The sequence below is a fragment of the Quercus robur genome, chromosome 9 (genome assembly GCF_932294415.1).
Source record: "Quercus robur chromosome 9, dhQueRobu3.1, whole genome shotgun sequence".
In the NCBI taxonomy this organism is placed as follows: domain Eukaryota; kingdom Viridiplantae; phylum Streptophyta; class Magnoliopsida; order Fagales; family Fagaceae; genus Quercus; species Quercus robur.
In genome coordinates this window covers 41,141,904-41,158,183 of record NC_065542.1, presented here as the reverse complement: position 1 = coordinate 41,158,183, position 16,280 = coordinate 41,141,904, and the positions used below count along the sequence as shown (strand labels likewise).

Below are 16,280 nucleotides of genomic sequence, written 5' to 3'. Positions count from 1 at the left end.
TAATCTTATCACATATTTAAGAATAAGTACAACCACACCCAATCAATTCTATTATTTATATATAAATCCAACCAAATTGAGAGTTTATTGAGATCTTAATAGGTGTGGGATAAAGTTTAGCTACAAAATTGGTTGTAACCTAAGGTTACAACTTTACTTAATATCTTTTTTATTAGAGGTGAATTTTGACAAATCCACCATTGGATTACATTTTCTTCTTATATCTTTTATACTTGCAAAATTTCTATAAAATTAAATATCAATAACTATGTCATCAATAAATTGTTTAAATTGTAAGTTTTTGTAGTTTAAAATTGTGCATAAAATATAAGATTGTAGATCATATAGCAAATAATTAATATCTAATTGGTACAAAATTTGATACATGTATTAAGAACATAAAAAACATGCAATTCAACAATTAGATTTTCAAAATATATAGTAATGTGAATGATATTGAGTAAGGTTATAACCTTAGACTACAATCAATTTTGTAACTAAACTTTGTCCTTAGATGTGGTAGGATGTATTGAATTTCAAGTAAAATGCTAATGTGACAATCTCTTATTAGATGGTGTAATACGTGGGTTTCACACCCCTGTCCTTACCAAATTTGGACTCTATATTTGAATATGATTTAGCTTAATGAGTTACATATGGCACAAGAGTAATAAGAGTCTAAAAAAATAGTAATTAGAGGAAGAATTATGGACAAAATTTAATTACAAAATTGGTTGTAGCTTAAGATTACAATCTTACTCAATAAAATAAAAATTACTACATGTTTTGAAAATCTAATCGTTGAATTGCATATTCTTTACATTCTTAATGCACATGTCAAATTTTGTATCAATCAGATATTATTTACTCTATGATCTATAAACTTATATTTTATGCATAATTTTAAACTACAAAAGTTTGCAATTTAAATAATTTATTGATGATATAGCTATTGATCTTTAATTTCCTAGAAATTTTATAAGTATGAAGAATATAAGAAGAAGATATAATCTAATGGTGTATTTGTCAAAATTCATCTCCAATAAAAAGATATTAAGTAAGGTTGTAGTCTAAAGTTATAACCAATTTTGTAACTAAACTTTATCCAAAAATTATTGTATTACTCATTTACATAAACTTACCTATCTTTAGAAATATATACCGTGAACAGATTTTGGTTTAATGGAATATTTATTTTATAATTGTAATAAGAGAAAAAAAAAAAAATGCATTACTTATTTACATGTGTAGTACAAATTTATTTATTTTTATCTTGAAAAAGGGCTTTTAGTTAAATTTTATATATTTTTATTTAAAAAATATATATTATAATTAGAAGTGGTGGATTTTAAAAAGCCTAGATGAGGGAAACAATAAAAATTCTTACAAGAATACTAACAATGAAGTTTTAGTCCTAAAATTTTGGGATCTGCTATGAATCCTTAAAAGATTAGTTAGAGTTGGCCACATCCATCTTTTCCTCAATTCTATTATTTATTAAGTTATAGTCTTTGTTACTTCTTTAATTGACATGTCTTTTTTTTACTACTTTTGCTAATGTTATTTTTGGTCTTACTCTACCTTTGTTTGTTCCCTCAACTTGAATGAACTCACTACTTCTTACCTATGAATTAATCAGTTTCCTCTGAATATATGACCAAACCATTTAAGGCAACTTTCCCTCACCTTTTCATCATTAGAGATCATCCCTATCTTTAAGTGGCTTTACTCATTTTAAATCCTATCTCTATTTGTATTTCCACTTATTCATTTTAACATTCTTAATTAACCTATTCTCATTTTATAAATATGTTACTTTTTAAAATCCCAACATTCAATGCTATAGAGTATATCTAGTCTTATAGTTGTCGTAAAATTTTCCATTTAACTTAATAGATATTCTACGACCACAAAAACTCTTGATGCGCTTTTTCTACTTCATCCACTCTACTCTTATTTTATGATCTACATCCTCCACAGTATCACAATATTTATAAATTATTGATCCAAGATATTAAAAGATCTCGCCCTTTAGTGTTTCTTGACCGTCAAGTCTTACAATCCCTTTATTTTTATTTCTACTTTTACTAAACTTACATTATATATACTCTATTTTAGTCTGTCTTAATTGAAATCATTTAGATTTTAGAGCATATCATCAAATTTTTTACTTGACATTAATTCTACTTTTAATTTTATCCTTTAAAACTATATTATTTGAAAAAAAAATCCAAGGGTCTATCTCTTGAATCAATTTTGTAAGTTCACCGATCACTAATACAAATAGACATTGACTTAATATTAGTAACAATTAGTCATCTACTTCTGTCATACCCATCCTTTGCATGGATTTGGAAAGGTTTTATGGATGCTGATTCCAGAGGTAGCTCTTAATGTAGTTTCGTTGGAACAAAGTTTAGACCACACCACCCCCCCACCCAAAAAAAAAGAAAAAAAAAAGAAAAGAAAGAAAGAAGAAGAAATAAAGAAATAGAATAAGACCATTTGAAAAGAAGAAAAAAGAAAGAAGAAGAAATAAAGAAATAGCATAAGACCATTTATATTTTTGGGAAAGCTAAAAAAAAAAAAAAATCTGTTTTTAAAGTTTACTTACTTTTAGAAAAACATTCTATGATTGATTTAATTCTTAATTATAATAAGTTTCATCCACTCATTTCTTAAAAAAAAAAAAAAAAAATTTTGTCCAGCTATGTCTTCATAATTGATACTATTAATTTAATTTGAAAATTTGTAGATTACTGGGTGAGTTTGCTTGTGAAGATCACTTCAATCAACGTAATCATGAATCTTCCATAACTTAAACTATGGTAATATGGAAAGTTATCTAATCGCTAAATAGTTTAAACTATAATCTCCATTGGATTCCCTATCACCAGATTTGTCCGATTTGGTAAGATGACTAGCCAGAAAGAAAATAAAATTTTGAATAAGTTTCATTAATTGCTGCTCTTGCTTTTATTTTCAGTTAGATTCTAGGAAAAAGTTCCCGAAGAAAATAATATAAAAAGTGCCAATCCCAAATCACTAAGTACGAAAATTTTATTCAGGTAATGGCCACTAGTGTCACTTAGATATCATATGTAAACATTGGATTTTCAAAATGGATCTTCCATTTTCAAGCAGGACAATATTGACTTAGAGAGCGACAGAGAGAGAGAGAGAGAGATCAAACATTTACTCATGACCCTATAGACCAAGTCACCTCTCTAGATCGCATGTTTGTAAAAAGCTAAGAACAAAATCTACTTAGGATGATTTTGGTTCCAAAACTCTATTTTTTATATAGAGAGAAAGAGAAAGCTTGGAAAAAGTAGAAGGTGATGGAAATGATAATAGGTGTGGCCTTTGGAATCTGGTTGCAAATTGAAAAAAATTGTCAAACCCATCTCTTTTCTTTCTTTATGATTTTGCAGCATTGTATATTTCTTACCTCATATGTGAAGGAGCCCATGTAATTGATTTACTTAATAAGAAATTGAGGTTTATCATTTTATTAGAAACCAAATTAAAAAAAAAAAAATTATGGGAGAGAAACTTTGAAAGAGAAAGATATCATTGTGCTTTGTCTCTTTGCATTCATGATCCTACTCATTTCCCTCACTGTTTTCTTTATACATGAGAAAATGACCTATCATTTGGTTCACTAACTCAGCTTATTCATGCACATTGTACAAGCCGGTTGACTTTATTTTAATGACATTCAACAAGGGGTCAATACTCAATAGGTACATTTATTTCCTTTTCTGGGTATTAATTTATCGGAAAAAAATTAACAGCCGTCCAGAGCATTTCAATCTTTTCATCATTAGAGAGGACCATAAAAAAGTAAAAAAAAAAAAAAAAAAATGAAAAAAAGCCAATGGTAAAAATTGCATTTGTATAATAATTGTACGATTTAAATAAGTCGAAAAGTTTTGACCTATAAAATTTGTAAAGATGATAACTAGTAGACCCATGGGACAGCAGGCCTCTCTCTCTCTCTCTCTCTCTCTTGCAGTCAATTTTTAAGCCTAGTTGTTCATAGACTATTATTATGATGAATAATAAAGGAAACCTATAGTTCTTTTGTTATTTTTTAATTCCTAGCTCAAACAAAATAATTAAGAGATCTAACACTAAAATAAAGATACAACATACAATAAGAAATAAATCATGATTATGCCTAAATATTACCAGTGAACAAGGTAAACTATCTCTTAAATTATTTTCCGACAAATTGAATCTTTAAAACAAAAGCAACGTTTGGTAGGTGATTGTTTTTGATGATGAATATAATGTGATCATTTCGCTTATTTTTGTAATTTTGTCCTTCATGACCAGTAAATTTACCACAGTTCCACAATTAATTGTAGCAAATTGAATAAAAATAGTGAAAAAATGATTAGAAATCAATGACAATAATCACTGAAGATCCCACTGTTAAAACAAAAATCATGGGATTCGAAAAATGATGTTGAGTTGGTGTGGTGCATGAAACATTACTTCATGAATATGTCATGACCACATACAAACAGCTCCTAGACAATGTAGCAAGACATAATTGCAAAATAAAGATCAAGATAAACACTTAGCCATTCAGATAAAACCAATGCACGATCATTGTGCTCAAATGCCACTTGATGAGCATCGATTGGTCCAACTGTACCGAGGATTAAAATATCAATCACTGATGTAGAGGATACTACAAATTTTTAAGAGAAAAGTTAATAGATGTCTTAAAGGTATTAATTTAGAAATTTTTATGGGAAAAGAAAAAAACAATTGATTATTTTAACAATTTTTTATATTTCACATAAAAGTGATATCAAAACTTTTCAAAAGTTGTCCATTAGGGCATGTATTAACAAGACTCAATTTTTGTCATATAAGCTTTACTAATTGATATGTCACCGATTTTTTTAGAAATAATTCTAAAAATCATTTATTATGTTATTGAAGTCCACTAATTACATTTGTTATCATATAAGTTTGCAAATAGTTTATATAACAACTGTAACATCTTTCTTAAAATTTTCAATTTCGATTTCGATTTTAGTTTTGATTAAATCTTATAAGGGGGGAAGAATGGGGACAAAGGAAAATGAGGGTGTGGGTGTCACAACTTTTGGGCAATAAAATGATTGTTGAAAAGGACTTATGGAGAGAGAGAGAGAGAGAGAGAGAGAGATAGGAGGGTAAGTTTTCATTAAGGTTTCAAAAAAGGGATTGAAAAATGTTGGGGAAGATAAGGAGCATTTTCCTCACTTAGGCATGATGTTGTTGGCCATCTAAAAACACTACCTAGAAAGTGTACTCAATAACCCAATTTTCCTTAAATATAGATATAGCCTCTCCTCTTTCTCAATAGCCCCTTGTCTTGTCTTCTTTTCTTGTTCTCTCTCTCTCAATCTATGCCTAAATTTCCTTTACTACACATTTTCACACCTCAAACAACAACAACAACAACAGCTAAAGTGCGCATTATTAAAGAAAGTGAGAAAAATGAAGAAGTGGTGCGTACTGCGCATCATGCGCACCATATAAAATGTGTAGGAGTATTAGTGACTTCACATCTTGTCATTAAAAGCTAAACTGAGCCGTGTGCGCACAGCGCATACACCAAAAAAAAAAAAAAAAAAAAATCAAAGAGAAACTATTTTTCTATTCTTTGCACCAAACACACAAAACAAAAGAAAAGGAAAATCAAATCCACTCTTTGTTTCTCTCTCTAGAAAACCAAATCCCCCCTCCCCAAAAAAGAAAGAAAGAAAAACCTGCTGAAAGTGAAAGCGAAAGCTTGAAGGTTGAAATTGAATTCAATTGAATTCAACGAAAACGTATAGCTTGTTGTTTGTTGATTGTGGAAGCAAAAAGTGAAGCTAAACGAAACGAAACGATGTCGTCTGATATAAGCTAAAGGGAGAGTTTGTGGAAGTTGAAGAAGGGTTAGAGAAATCTGGATCGGAAGTGTTTGGAGTTGATGGAAAGGAGAGGAATGAGAAGGGATAGTCTGCTATTGCCGACAGTAGGACCGCCGATAAAGCGGCGAGCTGGGTTGCGGAGAAAGCAGGCTGGTAGAGGCTCTTATAGAGGGAGTTAGAGAGAGAGAGAGAGAGAAAGAGAGAAACTCTGAAAAACAAGCACGCTTAGAGAGAGAGAGAGAGAGAAAAAAAGAGAGAGTTTTGTGAGTGAGTTTTTAGTTGTTTTGATTTTTGGAGGGGTAGTGTTTTAGAGAGAGAGAGAAAGATGGGTAGTTATAGTGAGAAGTTGAGGACCCTCTGTTTGAATACTGGCTGGAAATATGCAGTCTTTTGGAAGTTCAAATATCGCGCCAGGATGTCAGTTCTTTCTTTCTTTTTCTTACTCTTCTTTTTTTTTTTTTTTTTTTTTCCTTCATATATAATAAGTATATGTTGTTTGTTTGGATGAGTTTAAGCTAAAATTTCTGTATGCTTAATTACTTGCTTTTAATGTTTTCTAAGTTGACAGGAGTTTGTCATGGTTGTTTTGAACTTATATTAAGGGAAATGGAACTTATTATGCATCTAAATATGAACAATTTTTCTTTGGATATATGTATGTAAGAAGGTGTGAAAATATTAATAATAATAATAATATTGGGTTGTGGGTTGTTCAGTTATCTCAAATTGGAAAGTCTCTTGTCTTTGTCATCAAATAAGACAAAAATCGATTGGTGTGTTGGTTTGACGATTAAGAGAGTGTAATCATTATGGAGCGGATGTGTTGTGGGTTCAAATCCTATTGTTTCTATCAAAATTATTGATATTGTGTTAAGTGGGATTTGGTCAATTCTTCTGAATTTATGAACATCATGGTATGTTAGGGTGATTTTCATTCTGGCCTGGGGTATGGTGTTTTATTTTATTTTATTTTTTGTTTTACGCAGGGTGTTGACGTGGGAGGATGCTTACTATGACAGCCATCATGAGCAACATGACTCTTTGGCGAATAATTACAGCAGTAAGACACAGGAGAAGTTGCCTGATGGCCATTATTCGCATGATCCCCTAGGGTTAGCTGTGGCAAAGATGTCGTATCATGTATATTCTCTGGGAGAAGGGTAGGACTCTTCTCACTTATTCACAATTTGATATGCTATATGGGGTGCTCTTGTCTTGCTACTGTGATACAAGGACATTTTTCTGAACATCTTGCATATTTTATATTTTTCCTTTTCAAATCCCATATACGATTTCATAAAACAGGCGATTTTAAGTTGAGAAAACGTTAGTTTATCACTTTAAAATAAGCTTATGCTCCTGGTCAATCTTTTCGGTTTGCAACATAACTGTAAAAAATTGCATATGAAGAATAGGAACTTGATGACTAATCTAGATTCTAGAGTATCACCGGTTAACTTTACGTTTTAATCCTTTCTTTTCCCAGGATTGTTGGACAGGTGGCAGTTACTGGAAAGCATCAGTGGATCTTTGCAGATAAGCATGTTACAAATTCCTGCTTATCTTACGAGGTGCCGAACTTCCTTCAATGAAACTAAATAACATGCTTATTTGCATGTATGATGTTTAATTCTGTTTTAAGAATAGCTCAGCACCTATCCAATTGATTCACCATTCATTCTTATTGTTGTTAATCTGTTTTTCCCTCTCTTGTTATGTTCAGTACTGCGATGGGTGGCAAACACAATTTTCAGCAGGGATCAGGGTATGCCTACTTTCTTTTGATGTTTTAACTTTGTGATGACTGATGATTGCTAGGGATAGCAAAGGACTTTGTTTCTGTGATACAATTAAATGCCATTGATTTTTTTCCCCATTGTATTTTTATCTTTTTATGGTTATAGGTCATAATAATATCTATGAGAAATACAATGGACCTGATGTTCATTTGTTGTGTTAGTATTTAATTGGCTTGTGAGATTGATAATGGAACAACCAGTTAATTTACTGAAGTTTGTTTACTTAAAGCATGTTGATATATATATATATATATTTATATATTACTGTGAATCACAAGATACTATTTGTTTGTCCATGTGCCACACCTAAGTGTCTGAATGTGTTCCAACCATTGGACCAATGCATGCTTTTATTCTGCTGGGACTAACAGTAGTGGTGCATGCCACTCTGATAGGCTATTCAGATTAAACTAACCTTACCTTGTAGAATATCAATTAGAGTAAGGTATTCATTCAACTCCTAATTTGCTACGTGTGTTACTGACTTATCATAACCTGAGGTGCAATTTATTAACATTTGGACAACAGAGATGAATAAACAGATAACTTATTACTAGTTGTATTGTGATAAGTTGATGGCTACATGGTAGGAGATATGGTTTTAGGTGGTCCAACATTTCCATTTATGTATCTTGTTTTTCTCTGTTTTAATGGTTTCTGGTTTTCACTAATCCACTTTGATATCCTTTTAACAATATTTTTCTTGTTTTGTCCTGTAGACTATCGTTGTTGTTTCTGTTGCCCCACATGGAGTTGTACAGCTTGGCTCTTTAAATAAAGTACGATAAGTTCAAAATTTTTTTGGTGCATTGTCACAATCATGCATGATTACTGAAACTTTTACTCCAAGTTGATGTTTGTGCAGTTTCCTATGGGGCTACAGGATAGATATTGAACTTAGCTTTTTCTTTGTTTATTTATTTATTTATTTTTAATTTTCAACATTGCTGTGTTTGGTATTATAGCTATTCAGATGTTAATTCACTTCTGTTGCCATACTTGCTTCTGCAGTGAATAGTGATCGATGAACTGATCAAATTTCTCATGTTTGTATGCTTTATTGATGATTATTGGTGCTTTTACACTAAAAAAAATAGTGACCATTGTAATGTTGAGAGGACTGAGATATCACCTAGTCACCTCTCTCAGGGCCCTGTTTTGGCAGGATCAATAATATAAAACGTGGATTTTATAATAATTGGGTGAAAATTCTGCTAAGTCATTCACACCATAACATAGATTCAATGGAGCACCTCAGGATATCTTAATAATGTCAAGCTCAATGCTTGGTCAAGTCCACATTTTACCATACTAAGTTTATGGATTTGACTATTTGAGGATTTGAGAGTCAAAATTTACAACATTTAAGCATTGGGTTGAGTACTTATCTTTATTAGTGTTGTCTTTTATGCTAAATGTAAGTAAGAGGGATTGAACACCAGACAATTAGGGAGCTGCATGCCATTAGGCTGTAAGGCAATTGGTGTAATTAATTTTATTATTTTGCTACAGTGAACTTATATATCTTCTCTTCCTCCTTTTAATATAAGTGGTAAGATACAAAACCCTAGCTGATGTCTACCTTAAGACCAGGTCATTATAGTGGATGAAAAAGCTATTTGGAGTGGAGCAGTTATTGCCAATAAGGGGCAGTGTTGATGCCACTAAACCACTGGGGCAATGATTTTCTTGTGTCTGCTTCTAGTTAACAAATTTATAATGTATTCTGCCCCAAGTTGATCTGTTAAAGCGTCATGTGAATTGCTATTAACATGTCACAGTTTATCCAGTTTGTTTGTCCCCTAATTTATGATTCACATGCTTGGATTCTTCACAGTATGCTCCCCACAATTCTTATTATCCTGCATCTTTTTACTGTTAGTTTCTTGTTGTTTTAGGATACATTCTGTACTAATGTATGCAATATCTCTCAGTAATGAACTTTCAATTCTATTTTGACCATCATGGGAGTAATGTATTAGCTTGGTTATAAGGATCTGCAAAATTAATGCATGCTGAATTTTTTAAACTCATGACCTACATGTCATTTAAAGCTGGATTTTCTTTTATATTTATTTCCTCTTTGCGAAAAGCAGGTCAATGAAGATATGAAGCTGGTGAATCATATTAGAGATGTCTTTTTGACCCTTCAAGATTCTTCTATAGAGCCTATTCCTAGTCCAATACAATGTAGTATGAAGAATTTATTACGTCTGGTAACTCTCTCATGCACATAAATGAAGCAACATCATAATTTGTCACTGTGCGACACATTAATATTCTTGTTTTTCTCAGCAACATATGTCAACAAATAGTTTGGCTTCAGAGATGATTCCTGATGGCTTACAGAATTTAGATAAAGCCATAGACAGAGAAAGGCCAGATGTTTGGGTTTCCATGTTTCCATATTTTGGGAAAGACAGTGATAGTTCCTATGCTTTTCCACCACATGATTTTTATCAGGAAAAAGCAGTTGAAGTGATCAATAATCATGGGGGGCTTGAGTTATCCACTTCAGGAGGTGATGAAAGTGCAAAATTTCATTCGTCAAAGTCTAAAATTGTCAATTTGGGGCATCAGAAACTAGTAGGGGTGAGAGTGGTTGATGACAGGAAATGTGCAGGGGAGAATAGTGGCTGCAAAGATGTGGGGGTGTGTTCAGAATCCAATGCCAATTCATTCTCACACAATTCTGCTACTGATAGTGTTAACTTATATGATGTTATAGTTCCAGCTGATAAGGTTGGAGTTGATTTCACGTACTTATCTTCAGACCTCCTTGACTCAGCTGTTTGTGACAGATTTAAGTTGGATGGTATAGGTTTTTATGAAAATGGTCTGTTGCAGAAACCTGAATCCTTAGACATGAAAGTCCATAAAGATTTGGACAAATTGGACTTTCAAACTGAGTCAAGCCATATGGATATATTGAACACATCTTTGAATTTCCCTGCTGGATGTGAGCTCCAAGAAGTGCTTGGACCAGCTTTTCTGAAAAAGAGTGATTATTTTGATTGGCAAGCTGAGAAGACTGAAGACAGAACAGCTCTTGCGATGCCAGAGGGGATGAGCAGTAGCCAGTTGACATCTGACTCTCACCCTGATCATCTTCTAGAAGCTGTAGTGGCCAATGTTTGCCAAAGTGGTAGTGATATTAAAAGTGAGAAACCATTCTGTAAACCAGTGCAATCTCTGTTGACAACTGAAGTCAGTCCAGAGCCTTCTAGCCATACTGTGCATACTATCACGTCAGCAGCTTATTCATTTGAGAAGTCCTCTCTTGTAGGGGATGACAAACAGCACTGCTTGAGCTCATCGGGGGTTTGTGGTGCGATATCTCCAACAGGTTTTTCATCAAATTGTCCAAGTTCATGTAGCGAGCAGCTGGAGAGATCATCAGAACCAGCTAAGAACAACAAAAAAAGAGCCAGGCCTGGTGAAAATTGTAGGCCTAGGCCCAGGGACAGACAATTGATCCAAGATCGTATTAAGGAGCTGCGGGATTTGGTGCCCAACGGATCAAAGGTAACTTTCTTGCAATCCATTCTGCCTGCTGGGCTTTGGTCTGGCGATATTTGCAGTTCTTTATGTATAATATGCTGAAATTTTCATGATTGTTGCACAGTGCAGTATTGATTCACTGCTGGAACGCACAATCAAGCACATGCTCTTTCTGCAAAGCATAACTAAGCATGCTGACAAGCTAAATAAATGTGCCAATTTGAAGGTAAGGCTTTGGCCTTCATGTGTCACGTATCTTTTAACCTGGGCTTGGTGGATAAAGAACTTAACCAGGCTCTCATCATAAATTAAAAGCAAAAATTGAATTTTTAATTTTCAATTATGAGGCAGTGCTTTTAGATAATTACTTATGATTGGAGTGGACTCCCTCCTAGCACTCTTGTGGAATTATAATCAAGTGCCGGTAAAATAATCACTGTTGTACATGGAATCTTTGAGTGTTACATATACATTTCCCTACCCTCTGCTATGTAGCAAACTGCCAGACTTCAAAGTGATATTATCCAATTTAAAATTTTAACCATCTACTGCCTATCAGAAAGAACTTGCATGTTTGATGACTTAATAGGTTACTCTCTTTTCTTCTTACATATTACTGCTGAATTTGCAGTTGCATAACAAGGAACCAGGTATGGTATCATGCTCTAGTTCTGAACATGGTTCAAGCTGGGCAGTGGAGGTGGGAGGTCATCTGAAAGTTTGTTCAATAATAGTAGAGAATCTTAACAAGAATGGACAGATGCTTGTAGAGGTATGCATGGTTCATAAAATTTTGTGAAAGGTTTAATTTTATTTTGGGAATAACACAAGGCAAAGAAGAAAAAAAACAAGAAGAAACCACTGAATAGGTTATGTATGCCAGTCCAATTTGCTTCTCCAAAGAAGATGCACCTCTATTTTATCATCTTCCTATTTTTTGTTTCCTTATCCTTGTTGCTTTCTATATGTTTCCAGTATTACACTATGGCTGATATGTGCAGATGTTGTGTGAGGAATGCAGCCATTTTCTTGAGATAGCAGAAGCCATCAGAAGCTTGGGTCTGACAATCTTAAAAGGTGTAACAGAAGCCCATGGTGAGAAGACATGGATATGTTTTGTAGTTGAGGTAGGTTCAGAATTCTGGATGAGATATTTGGTTCTTATTGATCATGTGTATTTCAAATGTTCGGCTATTTGAAACTTGTTAATTATACAGGGCCAGAACAACAGAAACATACACAGAATGGATATATTGTGGTCCCTTGTTCAAATATTGCAACCCAAGCAAGCAATGCAACAGTGATGTCTGGTGACACTTGGGAGATTTTCATGAGGGCTTCTCTGTAAAATATTGTGAGTCATATGTGATCTTTAATAGGCTTCTTGAGTCTGTGGCTTTTGTTTGCAAACCCAAAACCACCACCGGGGCCCCCCGGGCCAAAAAGAAAAAAAAAAAACCAAAGAGAGAGGGGAAAAATGAAATGGAAGGAAGATGGGAAAAAACCCAACGATTATGTGAAGATAATTATTGTTTCTCTACTTTAAAGTGTGTAAAGATGCCATTTATTGTTTTACCACTGTTTCTTGTTTCAATTTTTGTTGTGATTTGTTTGGAAGCTTGATTCTTCAAATAAAAAAAGTGCAGTATTTTAATGTCTACGTTTGTTGCCAATTCTTTAGTACTTTAAATTGTTGAAAATCTTTATCAATAAAAGATTTCCAGTTAAGTTCCCTTCATCTTCAAGAAACAAAATGTAAAATAATAAAATGAAACAAAGATAGAAGTTAACAATAATGCAAAGATTTATTAACTTCAATACAGATTGGTTTAGAGAATTCCTCAAAGTAAAATTGAAAATGTTGCGGTTACTTAAACTTGCATTTTATTGCTATATGTGAGTTTAAAATGAGGAAGGGCTGAGTTGCCATCAAGTCCCTTTGATCTGTAGTAAGCAAGGTATTCACTAATATGGGTTTCCCTGTATATGGGTGGGTTGTTGTCAGATAGAAACTCCTTTATTGGCCCATATGCTTTTAATTTTTGTGTAGCACTTGGATATAAAAAGCATGCAACTGAAACCCTGGGCCCAATACGTCTAGCCAGGACCCTATGCTCCACGCTTTTGAACTTGTCGTTGGTGATTAGCTACAAAAAAAAGAGGGCCGGATTGTGACGCAAGATATACTAATAAAAAAAGAAAAAAGAAAAAAGAAAAAAAAGCGGTAGTCAAGCAGAGTATTTGCCCTCTTTATTGTCTTTATATTTTAATTTTTTTGGGGGTGGTTGTGTTGGTGGTGGTTAGAGAGAGAGAGAGAGAGAGAGAGAGAGAGAGAGAGAGAGAGATATGTATCCCCAACTTACATAATACCTTCTGGGGGAGGAGGATTTGGGGTGGACCTATCACTCTTTGTGAGAGGAGTTGGTATCTTGTGTGTCTAACATATAGAGTGTACCTCTCATAAGCATGTAGGTTCTACAAGTGTGGGGCTCACATACTTGTGAGAGGGGGGTGATAAATCCCCACGATACATTTTACATTTTAAGGTGAAAGGGGGAGAGGAGAGGGGGGTTGGGGTAATAATTATCTCTTCAGATGCATGCACCATTTCTTCCACAACATGTAGATTCCACATTATATCGCTTTATTTTTTGTTTGTTTGTTGAGTAGTTCTACATTATGTCATAGTCAAGCTAGCAGAGCATCTTATACATAGGGTGTGCGCATTTTCTCTTATAGCGTGTGGACTTTGCAATCATGGAATCCACATTCCACATGTTATGAAAGTAAGGATGCATATATTAGACAATATAATCCACACGTTGTAAGAAGGATGATACATATATCTCATTATCTTTTAAAAATTTAATTTTAATAACATAAAAAAAAAAAAAACCAAAATCTAAAACTAAGTGAGGAATGAAAAAAAAAAAAAAAAATGAAAATAGTCTTCGGATCAAGGTTTTTTATTTTTTATAAAATTTAAACCCTAAGGGTTGGTACAATTATTACAAAACATAAATTTATTATACTTATAAAGGTAAAAAACTAAAAATAGTGTTTTACACTTGTTAACCAAATTCTAATTTATTTCTTTATGTCAACAAAAGAATTCATTAGTTTATTTAGTAGATATAATTGTTTTGAGGTTTACCAATATATAGTATTTTTCAATGGTTCTAGCTAATGAGTATCTTTAGTACATTTGTTAATGAACTATCTAAGAAATTTTTTTTTATCCATTTTATGTGAAATATAAAAAATTGTAAAAAAAATAATCATTTTTTTTCCTCTCCCATAAAAAGTTTCTAAAATTATTTTATAAACAAATGGCCTTTAGGGCATCTGTTAACAAATTTTTTTTGAATTTAATAGAAGTTAGTATTTACTGTTAAAAACCTTATAGCTCAATAGTATTTAGTGTCAAAAGCCTTATAGTTAAGTGAATACTACTTACTTGAACAAGGTTTGAATCCCCATCTACTATTATTATAGCTATCAAACGATAATAAAAAACAAGAACAGCTTTTAGGCTTATCACTTTTTCAGTTTTCAAAGTTCAAACGCATCCCATTTGCTTAGCTGAATAAATGATTGAACAAGAAGTATGTGGAGTGTGGAAAGAGCTAGTACTTTTACCTGCATAAAGTCACCAATGTTGGCTACTAGTGCTCCGTGCACTGGTGGGACGTCAATCCAGTGATTTTGATGGAGGACTTGGAGGCCACCAATACTGTCTTGTAAGAGTATAGTTAGAGAGGCTGGGTCCGAATGCTTTGTTGTGCCAAGGGTCAAGTCTGGTTCAGGACAAGCTGGGTAATAGTGGCATACCAATGTTTCAGTTTTCATGCATTCTATGTTTTCTAGGTGGTCAGTGTTAAGCCCCAAAGCCTCTGATAGTAATTCTGATAGTGCTTTTCTTAGTTCAATCACGTGTTTCATATATTCACTTACAACCTCCCTGAAAAATAAGACACAAATAAATAAAGTGTTAGCTAATTTTGCATATACAGACACAGTATATTTATATATGTATTGCATGTACAGTACCTGCATACTAGGGGAAGTGCTGCAGGGTTTAAGGGACCATCTCGGAAATCAAATGCAATTGAATCCCTCCAATTTGCTGCTCTGGACACTAAGAGATCACCATTGCAGTAATACTTAACTCGTTGCTTTTGATCACGCGAGTACCACTCCATCTTCTTTTCCTTTGGTTGCTCATGGAATTGTCGCACAGCTTCTAACATGTTGTCTATAACACAAACTGGAATTCCATGATTAATCATCTGAAAGAAGCCCCATGTTTCTGATGCTTTACGTATTTGATCAGCAATTTCCATCCTCTGGAAACTTTGTTCAAAGCCTTGGAGATCAATCACTGGAACTTGGAAGTGGGTAGTGGCTGGAGATAGCATTGGATTTGGAAGGCTCTCTGGTGGATGGATGAGGAACCTTGGGACCTTGGTCACTCCAGAGTCTACTAGTCCTTTAACTCCAGCTTTTGTTTCATCAAACTCCTTCACTTCCTGGGCTCTGTCATAGCCCAATTCATCTCCTGGAACAAGTTTATTTCCTACACTAGAAGTGAGATCCATCCTAGAGGTGGTGAATTTTGGATTATGGATATCAGATTGCTTACAATTTGAGGGGTTGGAAATGGCTATATAAGCAAATTAAAGAAGGGTACAAGATGCCTATGTTGAATAAACTGGTAGATCAGATGCCTATGATTATAAAAATGTGAAAGCTACCTATATTAGACAAAAAGGCCAAGAGATAATGAGATACCCACTTTTAACCTTTGCCTAACAATCACAATCTTTGGACCATTTTTTTTTGAAGGGACAATCTTTGGACCTTACAATACAATAATATATGTTGAAAATGTCTTTTCCTTGGATTGTTTGGCCCTTCACATATCACCAATAACCAAAAAAAGAAGGTTGTAGTGATATTTAGTCACTACTTGCCAAAATGAGGGGACGGTTGTGCAAGTAGTGTAAGTTCATTGCTTAAAACCTGGATCAGTCTAGCTTTTCAAATTAACAGTACCATA

The 16,280-nt window shown here is 33.4% G+C and overlaps 2 protein-coding genes across 4 annotated transcripts; one reads left to right on the top strand and one right to left on the bottom strand.

Annotated features, from left to right (window-relative positions):
* The first annotated feature begins 5,405 nt into the window (after positions 1-5,405).
* Positions 5,406-12,881, top strand: LOC126698387 (transcription factor bHLH155). 3 transcript variants are annotated; one of them, XR_007646447.1, is made up of 11 exons: positions 5,406-6,338; positions 6,908-7,081; positions 7,408-7,492; positions 7,645-7,686; positions 8,440-8,499; positions 9,817-9,936; positions 10,016-11,245; positions 11,346-11,447; positions 11,853-11,993; positions 12,243-12,348; positions 12,439-12,881. XR_007646447.1 is itself a non-coding variant. In XM_050395564.1 (11 exons), the coding sequence occupies exons 1-11, from the start codon at positions 6,247-6,249 to the stop codon at positions 12,523-12,525; spliced, it is 2,259 nt and encodes a 752-aa protein (XP_050251521.1). In that variant the 5' UTR covers positions 5,406-6,246; the 3' UTR covers positions 12,526-12,881. The 3 variants fall into 3 exon arrangements, 2 of the variants coding, with proteins under 2 accessions (XP_050251521.1, XP_050251522.1); XM_050395564.1 differs by having other exon boundaries at positions 12,223-12,348; XM_050395565.1 differs by lacking the exon at positions 8,440-8,499 and having other exon boundaries at positions 12,223-12,348.
* A 122-nt stretch (positions 12,882-13,003) lies between these two features.
* On the bottom strand, positions 13,004-16,013 carry LOC126698389 (1-aminocyclopropane-1-carboxylate oxidase homolog 1-like). Its single transcript, XM_050395571.1, has 3 exons — positions 15,272-16,013; positions 14,861-15,182; positions 13,004-13,368 (listed from the first exon to the last, which is right to left on the bottom strand). Exons 1-3 carry the CDS (start codon positions 15,817-15,819, stop codon positions 13,093-13,095), a joined length of 1,146 nt encoding a protein of 381 aa, XP_050251528.1. The 5' UTR covers positions 15,820-16,013; the 3' UTR covers positions 13,004-13,092.
* Between the last annotated feature and the right edge of the window lie 267 nt (positions 16,014-16,280).

What these genes read in the sequence shown, in the direction of transcription:
- LOC126698387 (XM_050395564.1), top strand. Translation starts at nt 6,247, where the DNA reads ATGGGTAGTTATAGTGAGAAGTTGAGGACCCTCTGTTTGAATACTGGC. An exon ending in ATTCCTGCTTATCTTACGAG is followed by an intron (nt 7,493 to 7,644) that starts GTGCCGAACTTC and finishes TGTTATGTTCAG; the next exon opens with TACTGCGATGGGTGGCAAAC. An exon ending in ATGGACAGATGCTTGTAGAG is followed by an intron (nt 11,994 to 12,222) that starts GTATGCATGGTT and finishes TGATATGTGCAG; the next exon opens with ATGTTGTGTGAGGAATGCAG.
- LOC126698389 (XM_050395571.1), bottom strand. Translation starts at nt 15,819, where the DNA reads ATGGATCTCACTTCTAGTGTAGGAAATAAACTTGTTCCAGGAGATGAA. An exon ending in GCACTTCCCCTAGTATGCAG is followed by an intron (nt 15,183 to 15,271) that starts GTACTGTACATG and finishes CTTATTTTTCAG; the next exon opens with GGAGGTTGTAAGTGAATATA. An exon ending in ACATTGGTGACTTTATGCAG is followed by an intron (nt 13,369 to 14,860) that starts GTAAAAGTACTA and finishes TTTTTTTTGTAG; the next exon opens with CTAATCACCAACGACAAGTT.